At 40.9% G+C, this 17,652-nt stretch overlaps 1 protein-coding gene across 3 annotated transcripts in view; it reads left to right on the top strand.

Moving 5' to 3' along the window:
• Positions 1-17,652, top strand: part of LOC308520343 (lymphokine-activated killer T-cell-originated protein kinase-like) — a gene marked incomplete at its 3' end in the record, with an annotated part of 94,721 nt that overhangs the window by 3,036 nt on the left and 74,033 nt on the right. For 2 of the 3 annotated variants that reach the window (XM_081092830.1, XM_081092831.1), the window contains exons 2-5: positions 193-270; positions 9,410-9,503; positions 15,557-15,699; positions 17,309-17,478. In XM_081092830.1, coding sequence (XP_080948956.1) covers positions 213-270; positions 9,410-9,503; positions 15,557-15,699; positions 17,309-17,478 — 465 coding nt within the window. In that variant the 5' untranslated portion in view covers positions 193-212. Of the gene's footprint in view, positions 1-192; positions 271-9,409; positions 9,504-15,556; positions 15,700-17,308; positions 17,479-17,652 lie in introns of those variants that run through there. The other variant, XM_081092832.1, reaches the window with a different exon arrangement.

The raw sequence follows: 17,652 nt of genomic DNA, 5'->3' as shown, positions 1-17,652 counted from the left end.
TCCATGGTCCAGGTGTCTAAGAGGCTCCCGTGCTGGAGAAGGGAGGCTCTGGACTAGATCATGATCTTTTTCAGTTCTCAAATTTAATGCTTAATATGATAAAATGAAAGCTACTATAGGAGGTTTTTCTTAATGAATTAGAGTTGTGTTCTTTATAACTGCAATGTAACTTTCAATTTATTTTTATCATAGGACCTAGATTGATTATTACAATGGAAGAAATCAACAATTTTAAGACACCAAGCAAATTATCTGAAAAAAGAAAATCTGGTAAGATAGGTATACTAGTAAAACCTTTTTTCATTGTTATTGTTATTAGAACTGTAGTTTGATGCTTTAATTACCACCCACAAATTTAGATTAAGTCCTCTTTATAATGTTGGTCTTAACAAATTAGACTTACTTTATCATCCTGGCCATGACCTGATTTCCTTTATTCCTGATTATCTGAATGTATGTTGAACTTTTCAGAATCTATTGGGATAGTTTTATTTTTTAGTCTGTCAATATGGTAAATTCTGTTAATTTTAAAATGTTAAACCAAACTTTCACTCCTGAGGTAAAGCCAATTTAGTCATGAGGTATTTTATATATTGCTTGATTCACTTTGCTAATATTTTCTGTGTTCAAGAGGGATATTGGACTGTTGCTGTTTTTTGGGGTTTTTTGGAATGTCTGTCTAGTTTTGGTATCAGGGTATTCTGTATTCATAAAGTAAGATGGGAAGTGTTCCCTTTTCTTGAAGAGTATATGTAGAAGTAATATATTTCTTCTTTAAATGGTAGAATTCACCAGTAAAGCCATATGGGCCAGAAGTTTTCTTTATAGGAAGTTTTTTTTTCTTCAGTTTTTTATTTTAATATTATATTAATATTTTAAGAAAAAGATCTTAAATATAATAATGTTACATACAATAAACAATATCTCAAGAAAAACGATTTTAAATATGATAATGTTACATGCAATAAATACCAGTTATTCAAGAAAAATGATCTTATATATAATAATACCTCTAGAGGCCCAGTGCAGGAAATTCTCCAACTGCTGGCCAGGGCCTTCCTTCTTTCTGCGCCGAACCCTGGTGGTCAGCGCATGTCATAGCAAACAATTGAACTCCTGGTTGGTCGAACTCCAGAGGGGACACTTTGCATATTAGGCATTTATATACATACTAGAGGCCCGGTGCACAAAAATTTGTGCACTGGGGGGGCGGTCCCTCAGCCCGGCCTGTGCCCTCTCGCAGTCTAGGACCCCTCGTGAGATAACGCCCTGCTGGCTTAGGCCTGCTCCCGGGTGGCAGAGGGCAGGCCCAATCCCTAGGTGCAGCCCCTGGTTGGGCTCAGAGCAGGGCCGATTGGGGAGTTGGGGCACCGCCCCCCTGTCATGCACAGAGCAGGACGGATTGGGAGGTTGCGATGCCACCCTCAGTCATGCTCATGGTAGGGCCGATTGGGGGGTTGGGGCACCGCCCCCTGTCACACTCAAGGCAGGGTTGATAGGGAGGTTGCGGCGCCACCCCCTGTCACGCACAGAGCAGGGCCCATCAGGGTGGTTGGGGCTCCTTACCCTGTCATACACAGAGCAGGGTTGATCAGGGGGTTGGGGAGCTCCCCCCTGTCACGCACAGAGCAGGGCCCATCAGGGGGTTGAGGAGCTCCCCCCTGTCATTCACAGAGTAGGGCCGATAGGGGAGTTGGGGCACCGCCCCCTGTCAAACATACAGCAGGGTGGATCAGGGGGTTGGGGCGCCGCCACTCTCACACTCAGGGCAGGGCCGATGGGGAGGTTATGGTTCTACCCTGTCACAAACAGAGCAGGGCCCGTGGGGGGGGCGGGGGGAGGTGGTTGGGGCACCGCACCCTGTCACACACAGAGCAGGGCCGATCAGGGGGTTGGGGCGCCGCAGCCTGTCACACACAGAGCCGCAGGGCGATCAGGGGGTTGGGGAGCTCCCCCCATCAGTCACAGAGCAGGGCTGATCAGGGGGTTGGGGCGCCTTCCCCTGTCACGAACAGAGCAGGGCGGATAGGGAGGTTGTGGCCCCGCCCCCTGTCACACACAGAGCCACAGGGCGATCAGGGGGTTTGGGCACTGCCCTCTGTCACGCTGATCCCGGTGCTGGGAGGCATATTACCCTTTTACTATATAGGATAGAGGCCTGGTGCATGGGTGGGGCTGACTGGTTTGCCCTGAAGGGTGTCCTGGATCAGGGTGGGGGTCCCCACTGGGGTGCCTGGCCAGCCTGGGTGAGGGAATGATGGCTGTTTGCAGTTGGTCACACATCCTTCAGGGTGGGGGTCCCCACTGGGGTGCCTGGCCAGTCTGGGTGAGGGGCTGAGGGCTGTTTTCAGGCTGGTGGGTGACGGAAGCTCCCAACTGCTCCTTTTTTTCTTTTTTTTTTTTTTATTCTGGGGCAGCTTTAGCTCTGAGGCTCCAGCTCTTAGGCCTCTGCTGCTAAAAGCAGGTATCTGGTTTGTTTGCGTTCTATAGTCTAAACAATGTATAACTCCAACTCTGAGATCCCGGCTCGCTGAAAGCAGGTTTTTGGGGTTTTGTTTAGCTTCTGTATTTGTTACAATGTTTCAAACTGCAGGCTCAGAGGCAGGCAAGGCAGGTGGGGAACGTTGGAGTCCTCCGTCACTGAAGCAAGCAAGCCTCATGTTAGTTTCAAGCTGCCTGACTGCCGGCCGCCATCTTGGCTGCAGTTAATTTGCATATCGCCCTGATTAGCCAATGGGAAGGGTAGCAGTCGTATGCTAATTACCATGTTTCTCTTTTATTAGATAGGATATAGATTACATGCAATAAACATTAATATGTAAAGAATAAAAGGATTTTAAGTATAATAATATTACCAAAACTGTACTAACATAGTATGATATCACAGAAGTTGTAGGAAATATTAAAAATCTGCAAATAACAGGATTATTTCTATTATATTCTAGAATACTTTTTTCTCCTCTGACTCTTTGTTCATCAGTTTACGTTGTTCATTATATTCCACAAATGAGTGAGATCATATGATATTTATTTTTCTCCAACTTGCTTATTTCACTTAGCATGATGCATTTAAAGTCTATTTTGTTGGATATGAATACTGCTACTCCAGCTTTTTTATCTTTTCCATTTGCATGGAAATTTTTTGTTCACCCCTTCACTTTCATCCTGTGTGTCTTTTGTTTTGAGGTGGGTCTCTTGTAGACAGCATATGATTGGATCATGTTTTTGTATCCATTCAGCTACCCTACACCTTTTGATTGGAGTATTTAATCCATTTACATTTAGGGTTATTATTGAGAACTACTTATTTATAGCCATTTTAATTTTGTATGGCTAGGTTTCTCTCTCTGTTTCTTCTCAGCATTCTCTTACAGCAATCCCTTTAGCATTTTTTGTAATGCTAGCTTGGTGGTGATGAACTCCTTTAGTCTTTTTTTGTCTGGGAAGCTGTTTATTTGACCATCTATTTTGAATGATATCCTTGCTGGATATAGTAATCTTGGTCTCAGATCCTTGCTTTCCATTACCTTGAGTACTTCATGCCATTCCCTTCTGGCCTGTAAAGTTTCTGATGAGAAATCAGGTGTCAGCCTCATGGGAACTTCTTTGTAGGCAACAACTTTCTTTTCTTTTGCTGTCTTTAAAATTCTCCCTTTGTCTTTAATTTTTGGCATTTTAATTATGATATTATGATGTGTCTGGGTGTGGGTCTGTTTGGGTTCTTCTTGTTTGGTGTTCTCTGTGCCTCCTGAACTTGTGTGACTTTTTCCTTTTCCAGGTTAGGGAAGTTTTCTATCATTATTTCTTCAAACACCTTCTCTATTCCTTTCTCCCTTTTTGCCTCTTCTGGCATTCATACTATTCTAATATTGTTACATTTCACATTGTCCCACAGCTCCCTTAGGCGGTCCTGTTTTTTAATTGTTTTTTCTTTCTGGTTCTCTAATTGAGTGATATTTTCAACTCTGTCTTCTAATTCACTGATTCGATCCACAGCTTCCCCTAATCTGCTGTGTATTCCTTCCAATGTGTTCTTTATTTGTATGTCATTCTTTATCTCAGACTGTTCTTTTTTCATAGTTACTATATCTTTTTTCATATTGTTGAGCATTTTTATTTATTTTTATTTTTTTAATATATTTTATTGATTTTTCACAGGGAGGAAGGGAGAGGGATAGAGAGCTAGAAACATCGATGATAGAGAAACATCGATCAGCTGCCTCTTGTGCACTCCCCACTGGAGATGCACCCACAACCAAGGCACATGCCCTTGACTGGAATCGAACCTGGGACCTTTGAGTCTGCAGGCTGATGCTCTATCCACTGAGCCAAACCGGTTAGGGCTTGTTGAGCATTTTTAACATCATTACTCTGAATTCTGTTTCAGATAAATTTCTTATCTCTTTCATTTATTTATCTCTTTTTCTGGAGAATTCGCTAGTTCTTTCATTCGGGGGTTCTTTCTTTGTTTCCTCAGTTTGGTTGTCTCTTTGGGTTTGTGACTATGTTTTATATAGATCCTCTATACCTCTCAATCTCTAGTGCAGGATAGTGTTAAAGGTTGTTTCTGACTTATTGGATCAGGCAAAGACTCCAAACCTCCAGAGACTGCCTCTGTCCACAGACTAGTAGGATTCCGACTTGAATTGCCCCCAGCCAGGCAATGGTCCTCAGGTGTGGCAAGACTCTTCCCCCAAGGCAAGGCAGATGTCTATGTGGGAAAGATGTCCTCCACAGTGTGAGGGAATTACACAGCGCAGGAAACTTGGGGTGTCTGCCTTCTGAGCTCTATCCCCCGAGTCCCCAGTCATGAGTTCTGCTCTTACAGCTCCAGTCCACTTCACCGTCCCTCTGCCAGAGCACAAGGTGGGTGGCTCAGGGAATTTTTGTGCGTTGGCTCTTTAAGAGGGTGCCCGAACTTTTAGCTGCCACTCCTTGGCAGACAACATCCCACTGCTTTTCACAGCTAGATGTGGGTACCCTCCTCAGTTTTGGTGCTCTCTGCTAGGGAGCCCAACTTCGTGATTAGATCCCAGAGTTCTCAGTGGCACCCCCACCCCCACCCCCCCCAGCTGAGATATCTCTCCGGGACTTCAGTTGCCATCTTTGGGTGCCCCACCAGTCCTCTAGCGCCTCTGCCCCTCCTACCAGTCTCTATGCGGTCTCCACCTTTGGTCCTTGGGCATCAGGGTTCTCTCCTGTGAGTTTTCCATTGATTATTCAGGAAGCCTTTCCGTATTTCACTTGCTATTCCAGCTTGTTCCTGGGAGCATGTCCATGCAGAACCCTCCTACTCTGCTGCCATTTTAAATCTCCAAATTGTTTTGAAGTTTTATTTTTTACCTATGAATTGAACTGAGTCCTAAATTTGTCTAGTTTTCCTGGATGTTTAGCTACAGCTCTCCAGACTAATACTTACTTTCTTCCCATCCTTAGCCTTGGAATCAATGACTACTAAAATCTTCTTTATAGGAAGATTTTAACTGTGACTTCACAGTTAATTGATATTGGGCTATTCAAGTTATCTATTTCTTCTTGTGTAAACTTTGTTAGTGTTTTTCAAGGAATTTGTTTATTCTAAGTCAGCCGTGGGCAAACTACGGCCCGCCGGATCCAGCCCGTTTGAAATGAATAAAACTAAAAAAAAAAAAGACCGTACCCTTTTATGTAATGATGTTTACTTTGAATTTATATTAGTTCACACAAACACTCCATCCATGCTTTTGTTCCGGCCCTCCGGTCCAGTTTAAGAACCCATTGTGGCCCTCGAGTCAAAAAGTTTGCCCAACCCTGTAATCTAAGTTGTCAAATTTATGTGCATAAAGTTATTTATGACATACTCTTACTACCCTTTTAATGTCAGTAATGTCAGCAGGGTCTGTGGTGATATCTTTTTGATTTCTGGTACTGATTTTTCTTCCTTGATCAGTTTATCTTGGTGAATGTTTCATGCAATTGAAAAGATCACATTTTCTACTGTTTTTTGGTATAGTGTTACATAAATATCAATGAGGCCAATCTAGTTGACTTACGTTGAACAAGTTCAGGTCTTCTGTATCCCTATTGATTTTCTGTCTATTCTGTTACTGAGAGAGGTGTATCTTCAACTACAATTGTGGATTTGTCTATTTTTTAAAATATGTTTTTACAGAGAGAGAGGAAGTGAGAGGGAAACATCAGTGAGAGAAACATTGATTGGCAGCCTCCTACACGCCCACACTGGGAATCAAGCTCACAACTCCCAGGCATGTGCCCTGACTGGGAATGGAACCAGTGACTTCTTATTTCATGTGTTGATCCTCAACCACTGAGCCATATCAGCTGGGCTTGATTTGTCTAATTTTTTCTTTCCATTCTATCACTTGTTTTACATTTTTTGAAACTTGTTATTAGGTACATATACATTTAGGAAGGTTTATTCTTTGATGAATTTACCCCCTTACTGATATGAATTGTTTTTATTTATCTGATGTTGTACTCTCTTCTAAGTTCACTTTATGTGATATTAATTGAACCACTCCAGTTTGATTAGTGTTTGAATATTATGTTTTACAACCCTTTACTTTTAACCTATTTGTGTCTTTATATTTAAAGTGAGTTTATTACATAGCATGTAGTTACTTATGTCTTGTTTTGGTTTTATCATGTCAACTTCTGCCTTATATTGGACTGTTTAGTCACTGTCTACATGTGGCTATTTAAATTTAGATTCAAATGAATTAAAACTAAATAAAATTATAAATTTAGTTTCTTAGTTATACTAGTCACATTTCTATCATGACAGGAAGTTCTATTGGATAACACTGTGTAGACCATTTACATTTAATGTAATTCTCTATGGTTGGATTTAAATCTATTTTTTTTATTGTCCATAGCAAATTGGTGATATCCTTATTTTTCTTCCTAATATTTTTCTCTGTGCTTCATTTTTTTTTAATATATTTTTATTGATTTCAGAGAGGGAGGGAGAGGGAGAGAGAGATAGAAACATCAATGATGAGAGAGAATCATTGATCGGCTGCCTCCTGCATGCCCCCTGCTGGGGATTGAGCCTGCAACCCAGGCATGTGCCCTTGACTGGAATCGAACCTGGGACCCTTCATTCCGCAGGCTGATGCTCTATCCACTGAGCCAAACCAGGTAGGGCTGTGCTTCATTTTTGATATTTTTTGTTGTTTTGTCTTAAAATTTAGTGACCTTTTGCTCTAAGATGGTATCATTCTTATACTTTGTATTTTTCATTTCTCTTAAGTTCATTAGGATCTTTTTTAATTTTTCTGTCTTAATTTGTTATGCTCACATTTTCCTTTACATCATTAGTGTATTTTTTAAGATTTATATGTTAAGGCTTTTATCTGCTACTTCTATATCTGTATGTTTCTATTGGTTTATTTTTCTCCTGGAAAGGGTCATATTTTCTTGCTTCTTTCATACCTGGTAATTTTTTATTGGCTGTGAGAGATTTTACATGGTTAAGTGCTGAACTTTATTCCTTTGAAGGGTGTGTGATTTTGTTGTGCTGAACCTGCAGTTAAGTTTCCTGCACATTGGCTTTTTTCTTTTGAGTCTTGCTTTTAGGCTTTGTTCTAAATTTTTTCCTTAGGCTAAAATTTAGCTGCACTACTAAGTTATGACCCTTTAGAGCAGCGGTTCTCAACCTGTGGGTCGCAACCCCTTTGGGGGTTGAATGACCCTTTCACAGGGGTCGCCTAAGACCATTGGAAAACACATATATAATTATATATTGTTTTGTGATTAATCACTATGCTTTAATTATGTTCAATTTGTAACAATGAAATTGGGGGTCACCACAACATGAGGAACTGTATTAAAGGGTCGCGGCATTAGGAAGGTTGAGAACCACTGCTTAAAGGACTTTATTCAATGCCCTGTGTTAGAGTTACCACACTCTGGCTGATCGTAAGTGAACTATTCCTAGACCTGTGTCATCTCCCATCATGATTTAGCCTATTACTTGGGTTTGGTGGTTTCTTTAGCTTTGGGGAATCATGTCCATTATATGTACAGAAAGTATTTAGTCAAATGCTTAAAGGGAGATCTCTTTTTAGATCTCTGGAGCTTTCTTATTTTGTGGCTTCCTCTTTAGTTCTCTGCTCCATAAATTCTAGCTATTTAGGTTTCCTTGACCTATGACATCTCTCTCCTCAACTTGACAAGACCTCTGAGCTCTGTTTCTTTGTGCTTTGTCTAGAAACTGCTTTTTAGCAGTAAGTTAGGGTAACGATAGGGATCCCCCCATTTGTTTCTCTTCTCTCAAAGATCACAATCCTGCTCTGCCTATTGTCAGGTATATGAAAACTGTTATATTTTGTCAAGTTTTCTAGATGGCAATTCCAAGGGCAGTTAATTATTCACTAGCAAAAATAAGACTTCTATATTTTTTTTTATGACTATATAATGTTTTGTAATATAGATGTACTATAATTATGACTAATGATTATTACTAAGGGGTGTTTTTCTGCAGCCACAAAAGTGAATCCCAATCCTATATAATAAAAGCCTAATATGCTAAGTGTCCGGTCAACCGGTCGGCCGTTCAACCAATCAAAGCATAATATGATAATGATATGCTAGGCCGCTCAACTGCTCGCTAGGATGTGCACTGACCACCAGGGGGCAGATAGTTGACCAGTCGACCAGTTGCTGTGACATGCACTAACCACCAGGGGTTAGCTTGCTGCTGGGGTCCGGCTGATTGGGACTGAGTGAGATGGGCCGGACATGCCCTAGAGCCCTCCCATAGTCCCTCCCCAGCTGGCCAACCTCCCACATTCCTTGCCGGCCCTGATTGTGCACCGGTGGGGTGCACCAGTGGGGTCTCTCGGCCTGGCCTGCGCCCTCTCGCAATCGGGACCCCTCGGGGGATGTCGGAGAACTGGTTTCAGCCCGATGCCACAGGCCAGGCCGAGGGACCCCACTGGTGCACGAATTCGTGCACTGGGCCTCTAATATTCAAATATATATGCTTGCATACATGTATGTGTATGATGTCTTTGGGCACATGCTGTACTGAGGTGTTGGCAAACTATTTGTAAAGGGCCAGATAGTAAATAGTTTAGACTTTAGACTTTGTTGGCCACACAGAAACACTATTGTATATTCTTATTTTACCTGTTTTTGTGTGTGTGTTTCTTTTAATCAACCCTTTCAAAAACATTTCTTAACTTCTGGACCATATAAAAACAAGCTTCAGTGTTACTGTAAGATAGAACTCCAAAAGTAGACTTGACCAAGGGGTCTCCATTTAAAATTAGGGTGGATAGTGTCAAATTGCTCTCCAAAAGATTATGCCAATTAATATACTCTTAACAATAGTGTATTGCAAATGTTCAGATGCATTTGCAGAAGTCTTTTCAAATACTAATTTTTAATTCTTTCTGACACTTAGTGTTATGTTCAACTCCATGTATAAAAATTCCTGCCTCTCCGTTTATGCAGAAGCTTGGCTATGGCACAGGGGTAAATGTCTACCTTATGAAAAGGTGAGTACACGATTTTAGATTAACCTTTTTACATGGAACCATAGTTCAACTGTACTTGGAGACAAAGGAAAATTCAAGTATTTAGATTTGAGGTATGTTCCTGATCCTGCTATATTCAGTCTCAGAACCTTTTATAACTTTACCAGAGCTCTCTACCTGGTATACATTTCTTTTAACTTTTCTCCTAATTAATTATTAAAGGAACAGTAATCTACCTTATAATTTTTCCTTGGCTTTATGGGAAGGGAAGCAGCCTGACTAACACAATATGTTTTTAGGTTTATATTGTTTCTAGATAGAAATGCTTTCTTTAATATAAAGCTAATTAATTGAGAATAGCATAGCAATAATATGTAAGTGGGTGTCTCGAAGCATTTTGGCCACTTAAACACTCCTTTTGTGTTTGTGTGCTGTTTTGTGAACATGTGTTTTTTAGTGAATAAAAACTCAGTCATCTAAGTTATTTTGAAAGAAAAAAATTTTTGTAGACTCATGGCTAGTCTCATTTTTTTCCTCTTTCTTAAAAAATTGTCTTTAAATGTAAGTGTATTGTTAATAAAGTTCTACTGTATATAACAATCAAAAAGCTTCATATGGTGGCTGATTGAAAAGTAGCAGTCCCTGCCTGATTCTACTACTACTTGTAATGTGTCCCTGTCAGCCTGGGATTTTCCTCTCCTGGTAACCTGGAGATTGCCTTTGTTTCTCAGGTGAATTGGATCTTCTGTTGTTCTGTACCTCATGTCTTACTATTTCTTAGTTTACATCTTGTTTTGTTTGAGGACATTTGGTAGCTCCATATGAAAAAGTACACAGAGGTACCTTTTAAAAATATATATATTTTTATTGATTTCAGAGAGGATGGGAGAGATAGAAACATCAATGATGAGAGAGAATCATTGATTGGCTGCCTCCTGCACGCCCCCTACTGGGGATCGAGCCTGCAACCTGGGCATGTGCCCTTGTCTAGAGTCGAACGTGGGATCCTTTAGTCCACAGGCTGACGCTCTATCCACTGAGCCAAACCGGCTAGGGCAGGGGTGGGCAAACTTTTTGACTCGAGGGCCACAATGGGTTCTTAAACTGGACCAGAGGACCGGAACAAAAGCATGGATGGAGTGTTTGTGTGAACTAATATAAATTCAAAGTAAACATCATTACATAGAAGGGTACGGTCTTTTTTGTTTTAGTTTTATTCATTTCAAATGGGCCAGATCCGGCCCGCGGGCTGTAGTTTGCCCACGGCTGGGCTAGGGCCACAAGAGATGCATTTTTGAGAATTGGCATTTCTAAAATGTTTTCATTCTACACTAATACTTGAATGGCTCTTTTTGTTTTTCTGGGCCAGAATTCTTGTTTGGACATAATTTTCCTCCACAACTTTGAGGACATTGTTCCATTATCTGTTAGCCTGCAATGTTGCTGCTGAGAATTCTGAAGCCTTTCTGATTGCCGTTTCTTTTGTTACCTGTTTTATGTTATCTACTAGAGGCCTGGTGCACAAAAATTTGTGCATGGGGGGGGGGGGCGTTCCTTAGCCCAACCTGTACCCTCTCGCAGACTGGGACCCCTCAGGGGATGTCAACCTGCTGGTTTAGGCCCTCTCCCCGGGGGGATCGGGCCTAAGCTGGCAGTCAGACATCCCTCTGGGAGCCTGGGAGCCCTCGGGGGATGTCCACTTGCCAGCGGGGAGCAGGCCTAAGCTGCAGTTGGACATCCTTAGAGCTACTGAGGAGGCGGGAGAGGTTCCCGCCACCACCACTGTGTTGGCAGCTGTCAGCCTGGCTTGTCGCTGAGCAGAGCTCCCCCTGTAGGAGCGCACTGACCACCAGGGGGCATCTCCTGCATTGAGCATCTGCCCCCTGCTGGTCAGTGTGTGTCATACTGACCAGTCATTCCCAGTTGTTCTGCTATTAGGGTCAATTTGCATATTACCCTTTTATTATATAGGATAGAGGCCTGGTGCATGGGTGGGGGCTGGCTGGTTTGCCCTGAAGGGTGTCCCGGAACAGGGTGGGAGTCCTGCTGGGGTGCCTGGCCAGCCTGGGTGAGGGGCTGAGGACTGTTTTCAGGCTGGCCACACCCTTTTCAGGGTAGTGGTCCCCACTGGGGTGCCTGGCCAACCTGGGTGAGGGGCTGATAGCTATTTGCAGGCTGGTCAAGCCCCCTAGTGGGGACCCTCACCCCATGGGGGTGTGGCCAGCCTGGGTGAGGGGCTGAAGCTGTTTTCAGGCTGGCCACACTCCTTCAGGGTGAGGGTCCCTACTGGGTGGGGTGCCTGGCCAGCCTGGGTGAGGGGCTGATGGCTGTTTGCAGGCTGGTCAAGGCCCACAGTGGGGACCCTCATCTCATGGGAGTGTGGCCAACCTGGGTGAGGGGCTTATGGCCGTTTTCAGGCTGGCTACAGCCCTTTCAGGGTGGGGGGCCCTACTGGGGTGCCTGGCCAGCCTGGGTAAGGGTCTGATGGCCATTTTCAGGCTGGCCATGGCCCCAGGCTGGAAGCAGGTATCTGGGATTTATTTATCTTCTATAATTGAAACTTTGTAGCCTTGAGCGGAGCTCAGGGCCGGCCAGGGCAGGCGGGAAGCTTGGCTTCCTCCATCGCCGGGGGCAACCTAAGCCTTCTGCTCACTCCAATTCCGTGGTCACTGCCATCTTTGTGATGGACTGATGGAGTGAGGGTGTGATGGTTAATTTGTATATTACTCTTTTATTAGATAGGATTCCTTCCAGTGTTCTGAACTTTGTATATTTATTTGTCACCAGTGTTCTGAAATTTCACAGTGACATGCATAGGTGTGGGATTCTGAAAATTCCTGTTCTTAAATTTTTAAGAAGTTATGTTTAAAATTCTTTACTGACATTTTTCACCCCTGTCTTCCTATTCTTTATGTGGATGTTCTACTTACTGGACTGATCTCTGTTTTTTCCCTGATTTTCCTATTTTCTCTTTGTTCTATTTTCCGAGAGATTTTCCCAACCTCATCTTCTGATACTTCTATTGAGTTTTTCATTTTTGTCTATTTTGTTTTTAACTAATTATCTGAAAGTTTTCCTTTTTAAAATGGCATCCTAAGTCTTTTGGGAGTGCTAGAAATGTTCTATATATTGATCTTGATGGTGATAGCATGTATGAAAACTCATTGAGCATTTAGTATGCATATGGTCATGAATTACTGTGTTCCTGTATGTTCACAGGCATTCAACTTTACCAATAAACCTCAAACTAAAGACCGTCTGCTTTAGCCCCTTTCAGAACTAGTTTTCAGTCTTGAGAAGCTGAGGAGACAGGGAATGGGCAACTGCCTAGAGATACAGTATCAGGAAGGGTATCTAGGAATCTACCTGCTTATGAATAAGTTCAAGAAGTTCATGGGGCCTGTTGTCATTTATTTCCATCTGCTTTCTAGCTTCCAAAAGTTTGTTGTGTCTGCTTTGTTATCTCCATCCTTGTCGGTGGGTATATGTCTTAAACTATCCATTTGTTTTTACATGACTGAGGCTTCAGCGGGATCAAAATTGTATATGTATGTTCAAGGTATCAGTGGCCTAAAGCAGTGGTTCTCAACCTTCTGGCTCTTTAAATACAGTTCCTCATGATGTGACCCAACCATAAATTATTGTCGTTGCTACTTCATAACTGTAATGTTGCTACTGTTATCATAATGTAAATATCTGATATGCAGGATTGTCTTAGGCGACCCCTGTGAAAGGGTCGTTCGACCTCCAAAGGGGTCGCGACCCACAGGTTGAGAACTGCTGGTCTAAAGTATGTATATATATATATATATATATATATTTTTTTTTTTTAAATGTATTTTATTGATTTTTTACAGAGAGGAAGGGAGAGAGATAGAGAGTTAGAAACATCAATCAGCCGCCTTCTGCACATCTCCTATTGGGGATGTGCCCACAACCAAGGTACACGCCCCTGACCGGAATCGAACCTGGGACCTCTCAGTCCGCAGGCTGACGCTCTATCCACTGAGCCAAACCGGTTTCGGCTAAAGAATATTTTTAATGTTAAATGAAGTTTGCATCCCCAGAATAAACCCAACATAGTTTTGATGTATTATTTTTTAAATATATACTGATAGATTTAGTTTGCTATTTGTTTAGCATTTTTGCATCTGTGATATAATTGATACTGACCTGTGGTTTTCATTTTATTGCTGTTTCTGTTTAATTTTTTTCTTATATATTTTTTATTTATTTCAGAGAGGAAGGGAGAGGGAGAGAGAGATAGAAGCATCAATGATGAGACAGAATCATTAGCTGGCTCCTGCATCCACTGGGGCTCGAGCCTGCAACCTGGGCATGTGCCCTGACCAGGAATTAAACTGTGACCTCCTGGTTCATAGGTCAACACTCAACCACTGAGCCACGTCAGCCAGGCTCTGTTTAATTTTTGTAATTAAGTTTATACTAGGCTCTTAACTCTTTTTCTTCCTATTCCTTGGAAAAAATTGAATGCTAGGTCTCTTGAAAGTTTAGTAAACTCACCTGGAAAGTTATCTAGGCTTTGTATTTCTTGTGGGAAGATTTTAAAATCCTGATTAAATTTCTTCTTTCATCAATTTTCTTAGATTTTTTTTCCTTAGAATTTGACCATTTTGTCTTTTAAATTTATTGTTTAAAAGTTTTATTATTTTTTAATCTTTATTTGTTGAAAGTATTACATATGTCCCCCTTCTACCCCCTTGATCCACTTCAGCCCACTAAAAGTTTTATTCACTTTTATTTTTTAACCTCTGCTGTTTCTGTAGTTATGTCCTCACTTTTTATTGCAATATTATTTGTGCCTCCTTTTATTTTTTTCCTTGTGCAATCTCTGTTTTATTAGCCTTTTCAGTAAACTGACTTTTAGCTTAAGTATTTTATTCAGATTTTATAGTTTTTATCATTATATAGATCAGGATATTTTATGGGAAAGGTAAAGGATGGACTTGGTCACTGAATTCTAAACATTCAAGAGTTAAAACTTGAAACTTAAAAAATATATTTTTCATAAGATGATGATATGAAAGAGATTATCCCCAAATGCTCTTGTTATCTAAAACTGGAGGTATAAGAATAGTGTAGACAAACATATGAATGATAGATGTATATGAAATAAGAAATCTAGTGATCCTTTGAGTACATGTTTTTTGATTTAAAGAAGAAAAAGTCCTGCAGTCATAGAGGTATGCTTATGAGGGTAGTACAAAGCTAAATGGATTCTCAGTTCAATCTGTTGTTGTGTTCTTACAGATAAACTTTAACTTTTGAGGCTATTTTACTAACCTTTGTGCCTATATGCTGTATATACTTTACTTCCATAATTTGCTGTACTCATAAATAAATGGCTACCTTGTCAGGTAAATATTTCTCTGATTTTGTTTTACCTGTTTATTTATTTAGGTCTCAAAACATTTGCACTTTAAATATTAAGCCAGATAAACAACACAGTTTACATTTTCTCTCTCATTTATATCTTTATTATTACTGCCTTAAGCTCATGCCTTTAAGTATTCAGTGAAGGTAGAGATGGATTGGTTAGTGGAGAGGCATAATATTTGTTGGAGAAGAACAGTCTGCTGCTATATGGACGATTACATATGGGCCAAATGTTTCTTGTATGTCTCTTATTTAAATTGTTTCTTAGAGATTAGTGTTTATTATTTAGCATTTTAGAACTTCTCTGTGGTACATATGGTTAAATGTTTGATAAGTAGTTGGTAGTGCAACATGCTTGGTTAGAAAAATTTAAAAATAGTAATCTTGAAGTTTAAAGTTTATGACAATCCATCTTTTTTCTTCTAGTTTTCTCTTTTTATCCCTCCTTTCCAGCAATAGATATCAGACTACTCTTGTAATCAAGATATATCAGCTATTTATCTTCCAGATTGAAAAGGAAATGTAGAAGAGGTGTTGATAGTATAAAATTTTGTAAATTTAAAATAAAACAACAAATTATCAAGTCCTTTTCAAAAATTGGAAGTTCTTGTTAGTCATTTGGAAATAAATGTATTATGTTTATTATTATTTATACATTTTATGATTATTTTTTAAAGATCTCCAAGAGGCTTGTCTCATTCTCCTTGGGCTGTGAAAAAGATTAATTCTAAATGTAATGGTGATTATCAAAGTATGTATCAAAAGAGATTAACTGATGAAGCTAAGATTTTGAAAAACCTTCATCATCCAAATATTATAGGTAAGTTTAAATTTTATTTGGTAGCAGGATCTTGTATATTATTCTGTTTATCAGAAACAGTTTATATAATTTCTTAACCATTTTCAGTAATAAAAATGAAGAGGATGGTGGTAGAGTTTGGTAAGAATCAAATTAAGGTAAACATTCTAAAATAAAAGTTCGTTTACATTTTTAGATGCTTAAGTATATATTTAAAACATCGTGGGATCACTTATATATGGAATCTAATGAACAAAATAAACTATGAACAAAAAAGACCCAGAGACATTAAAGCATGCAACAGACTGACTTGTTTCAGAGGGAAGGCAGGAGGTGGGGGGGAAGAGATTAACCAATAAACTTATAAGCGTATATGAATAGCCCATGGATAGACAAGGCCTGGGGAGGAGGCAGAATCAGGGTGGAGAGAGTCAGTGGGGACATCTAATAATTTCAACAGTAAAGATAAATTTTAAAAAATAATAATTTAAAAAATCATGGGAATAGTTAGTCGTGCCCTAGCTGCCTTGGCTCAGTGGATAGAGCGTCAGCCTGTGGACTAAAGGGCCCTGGGTTCAATTCAGGTCAGGGGCACATGCCTGGGTTTCAGGCTCGATCCCCAGTAGGGGGCATGCAGGAGGAAGCCCATCAATGATTCTCTCTCATCATTGATGTTTCTATCTCTCCATCTCCCTTCCTCTCTGAAGTCAATACAAATATTAAAAAACATATTTTAAAAGAATAGTCATGATGCTGGTACTATGGAGAATTCAGGAATATAGAGTGATCTTCATTTAGATATAAGTAGGGCTCGAACCGTTATATTAAGGAATGCATAAGATATTTTAAAATTTTAATTTGTGATACTATTTGTAAAAACTGAAGGCATTTTAAATTAGATGACTGAATTAATTTTATAAATAACTAGAGGCCCGGTGCACAGATTTGTGCACTGGTGTGGTCCCTCAACCTGGCCTGTGCCCTCTTGCAATTTGGGACCCCTCGGGGCATCTTGGAGAGCTGGTTTCTGCCTGATCCCCACAGGCCAGGCCGAGGGACCCCACCAGTGCACGAATCCGTGCACCGGGCTGCTAATATGCATATAAGATCTTTTGTTAATCTCTTCCTGCCACCCCCCCCAGCACCCCCATGATTCATCAGTTTGTTCCATGTTTCCATGCCTGTGGTTTCCGCTCCTGCGCTGAGCGTCTGCCCCCTTTTGGTCAGTGTGCATTATAGCTACCAGCCAGTTGCTTAGGCTTTTTTATATATAAACTAGAGGCCCAGTGCACGAATTTGTGCATAATTGGGGGGTCGATGGCAGGGCCAGCTGGCCAGGGGGTAGGGGCTGCAGGAGGTTGGCTGTGAGAGTGCACTGACCACCAGGGGGCAGCTCCTGCATTGAGCATCTGCCCCCGGTGGTCAGTGCACGTCATAGTGACTGGTTGACCAGTCATTCAGGTTGTTCCGTCGTAACGATTGCTTTGGCTTTTATATATACATAGATAGATAGCTGTTTCATTATATATTTGTCAGTGTTAATCAAGGTCCATTTTCAGTCACAGTACTATGAAAAACGTAAGTACTGTTGTCTTCCCTATTCTAGTAGAAAATGTTATGTTTCTTTAAGGTTATCGTGCTTTCACTGAAGCCAATGATGGTAGTCTATGTCTTGCTATGGAATACGGGGGTGAAAAGTCTCTAAATGACTTAATCGAAGAACGAAATAAAGACAGCCACGATCCTTTTCCAGCAGCCACAATTTTAAAAGTTGCTTTGAACATGGCAAGAGGGTTAAAGGTAACTGTACCATTATATTTTACGTGACTTTTGTGGAACATTAGACAACTAAGTACAGTCTAGCCCAGCCGTGGGCAAACTACGGCCCGCGGGCCGGATCCGGCCCGTTTGAAATGAATAAAACTAAAAAAAAAGACCATACCCTTTTATGTAATGATGTTTACTTTAAATTTA

Source organism: Myotis nattereri (genome assembly GCF_964212035.1).
Source record: "Myotis nattereri genome assembly, chromosome: 5".
Lineage (NCBI taxonomy): Eukaryota > Metazoa > Chordata > Mammalia > Chiroptera > Vespertilionidae > Myotis > Myotis nattereri.
Note: the sequence above shows the minus strand (reverse complement) of the source record. Positions and strands in the feature narration are given on the sequence as shown.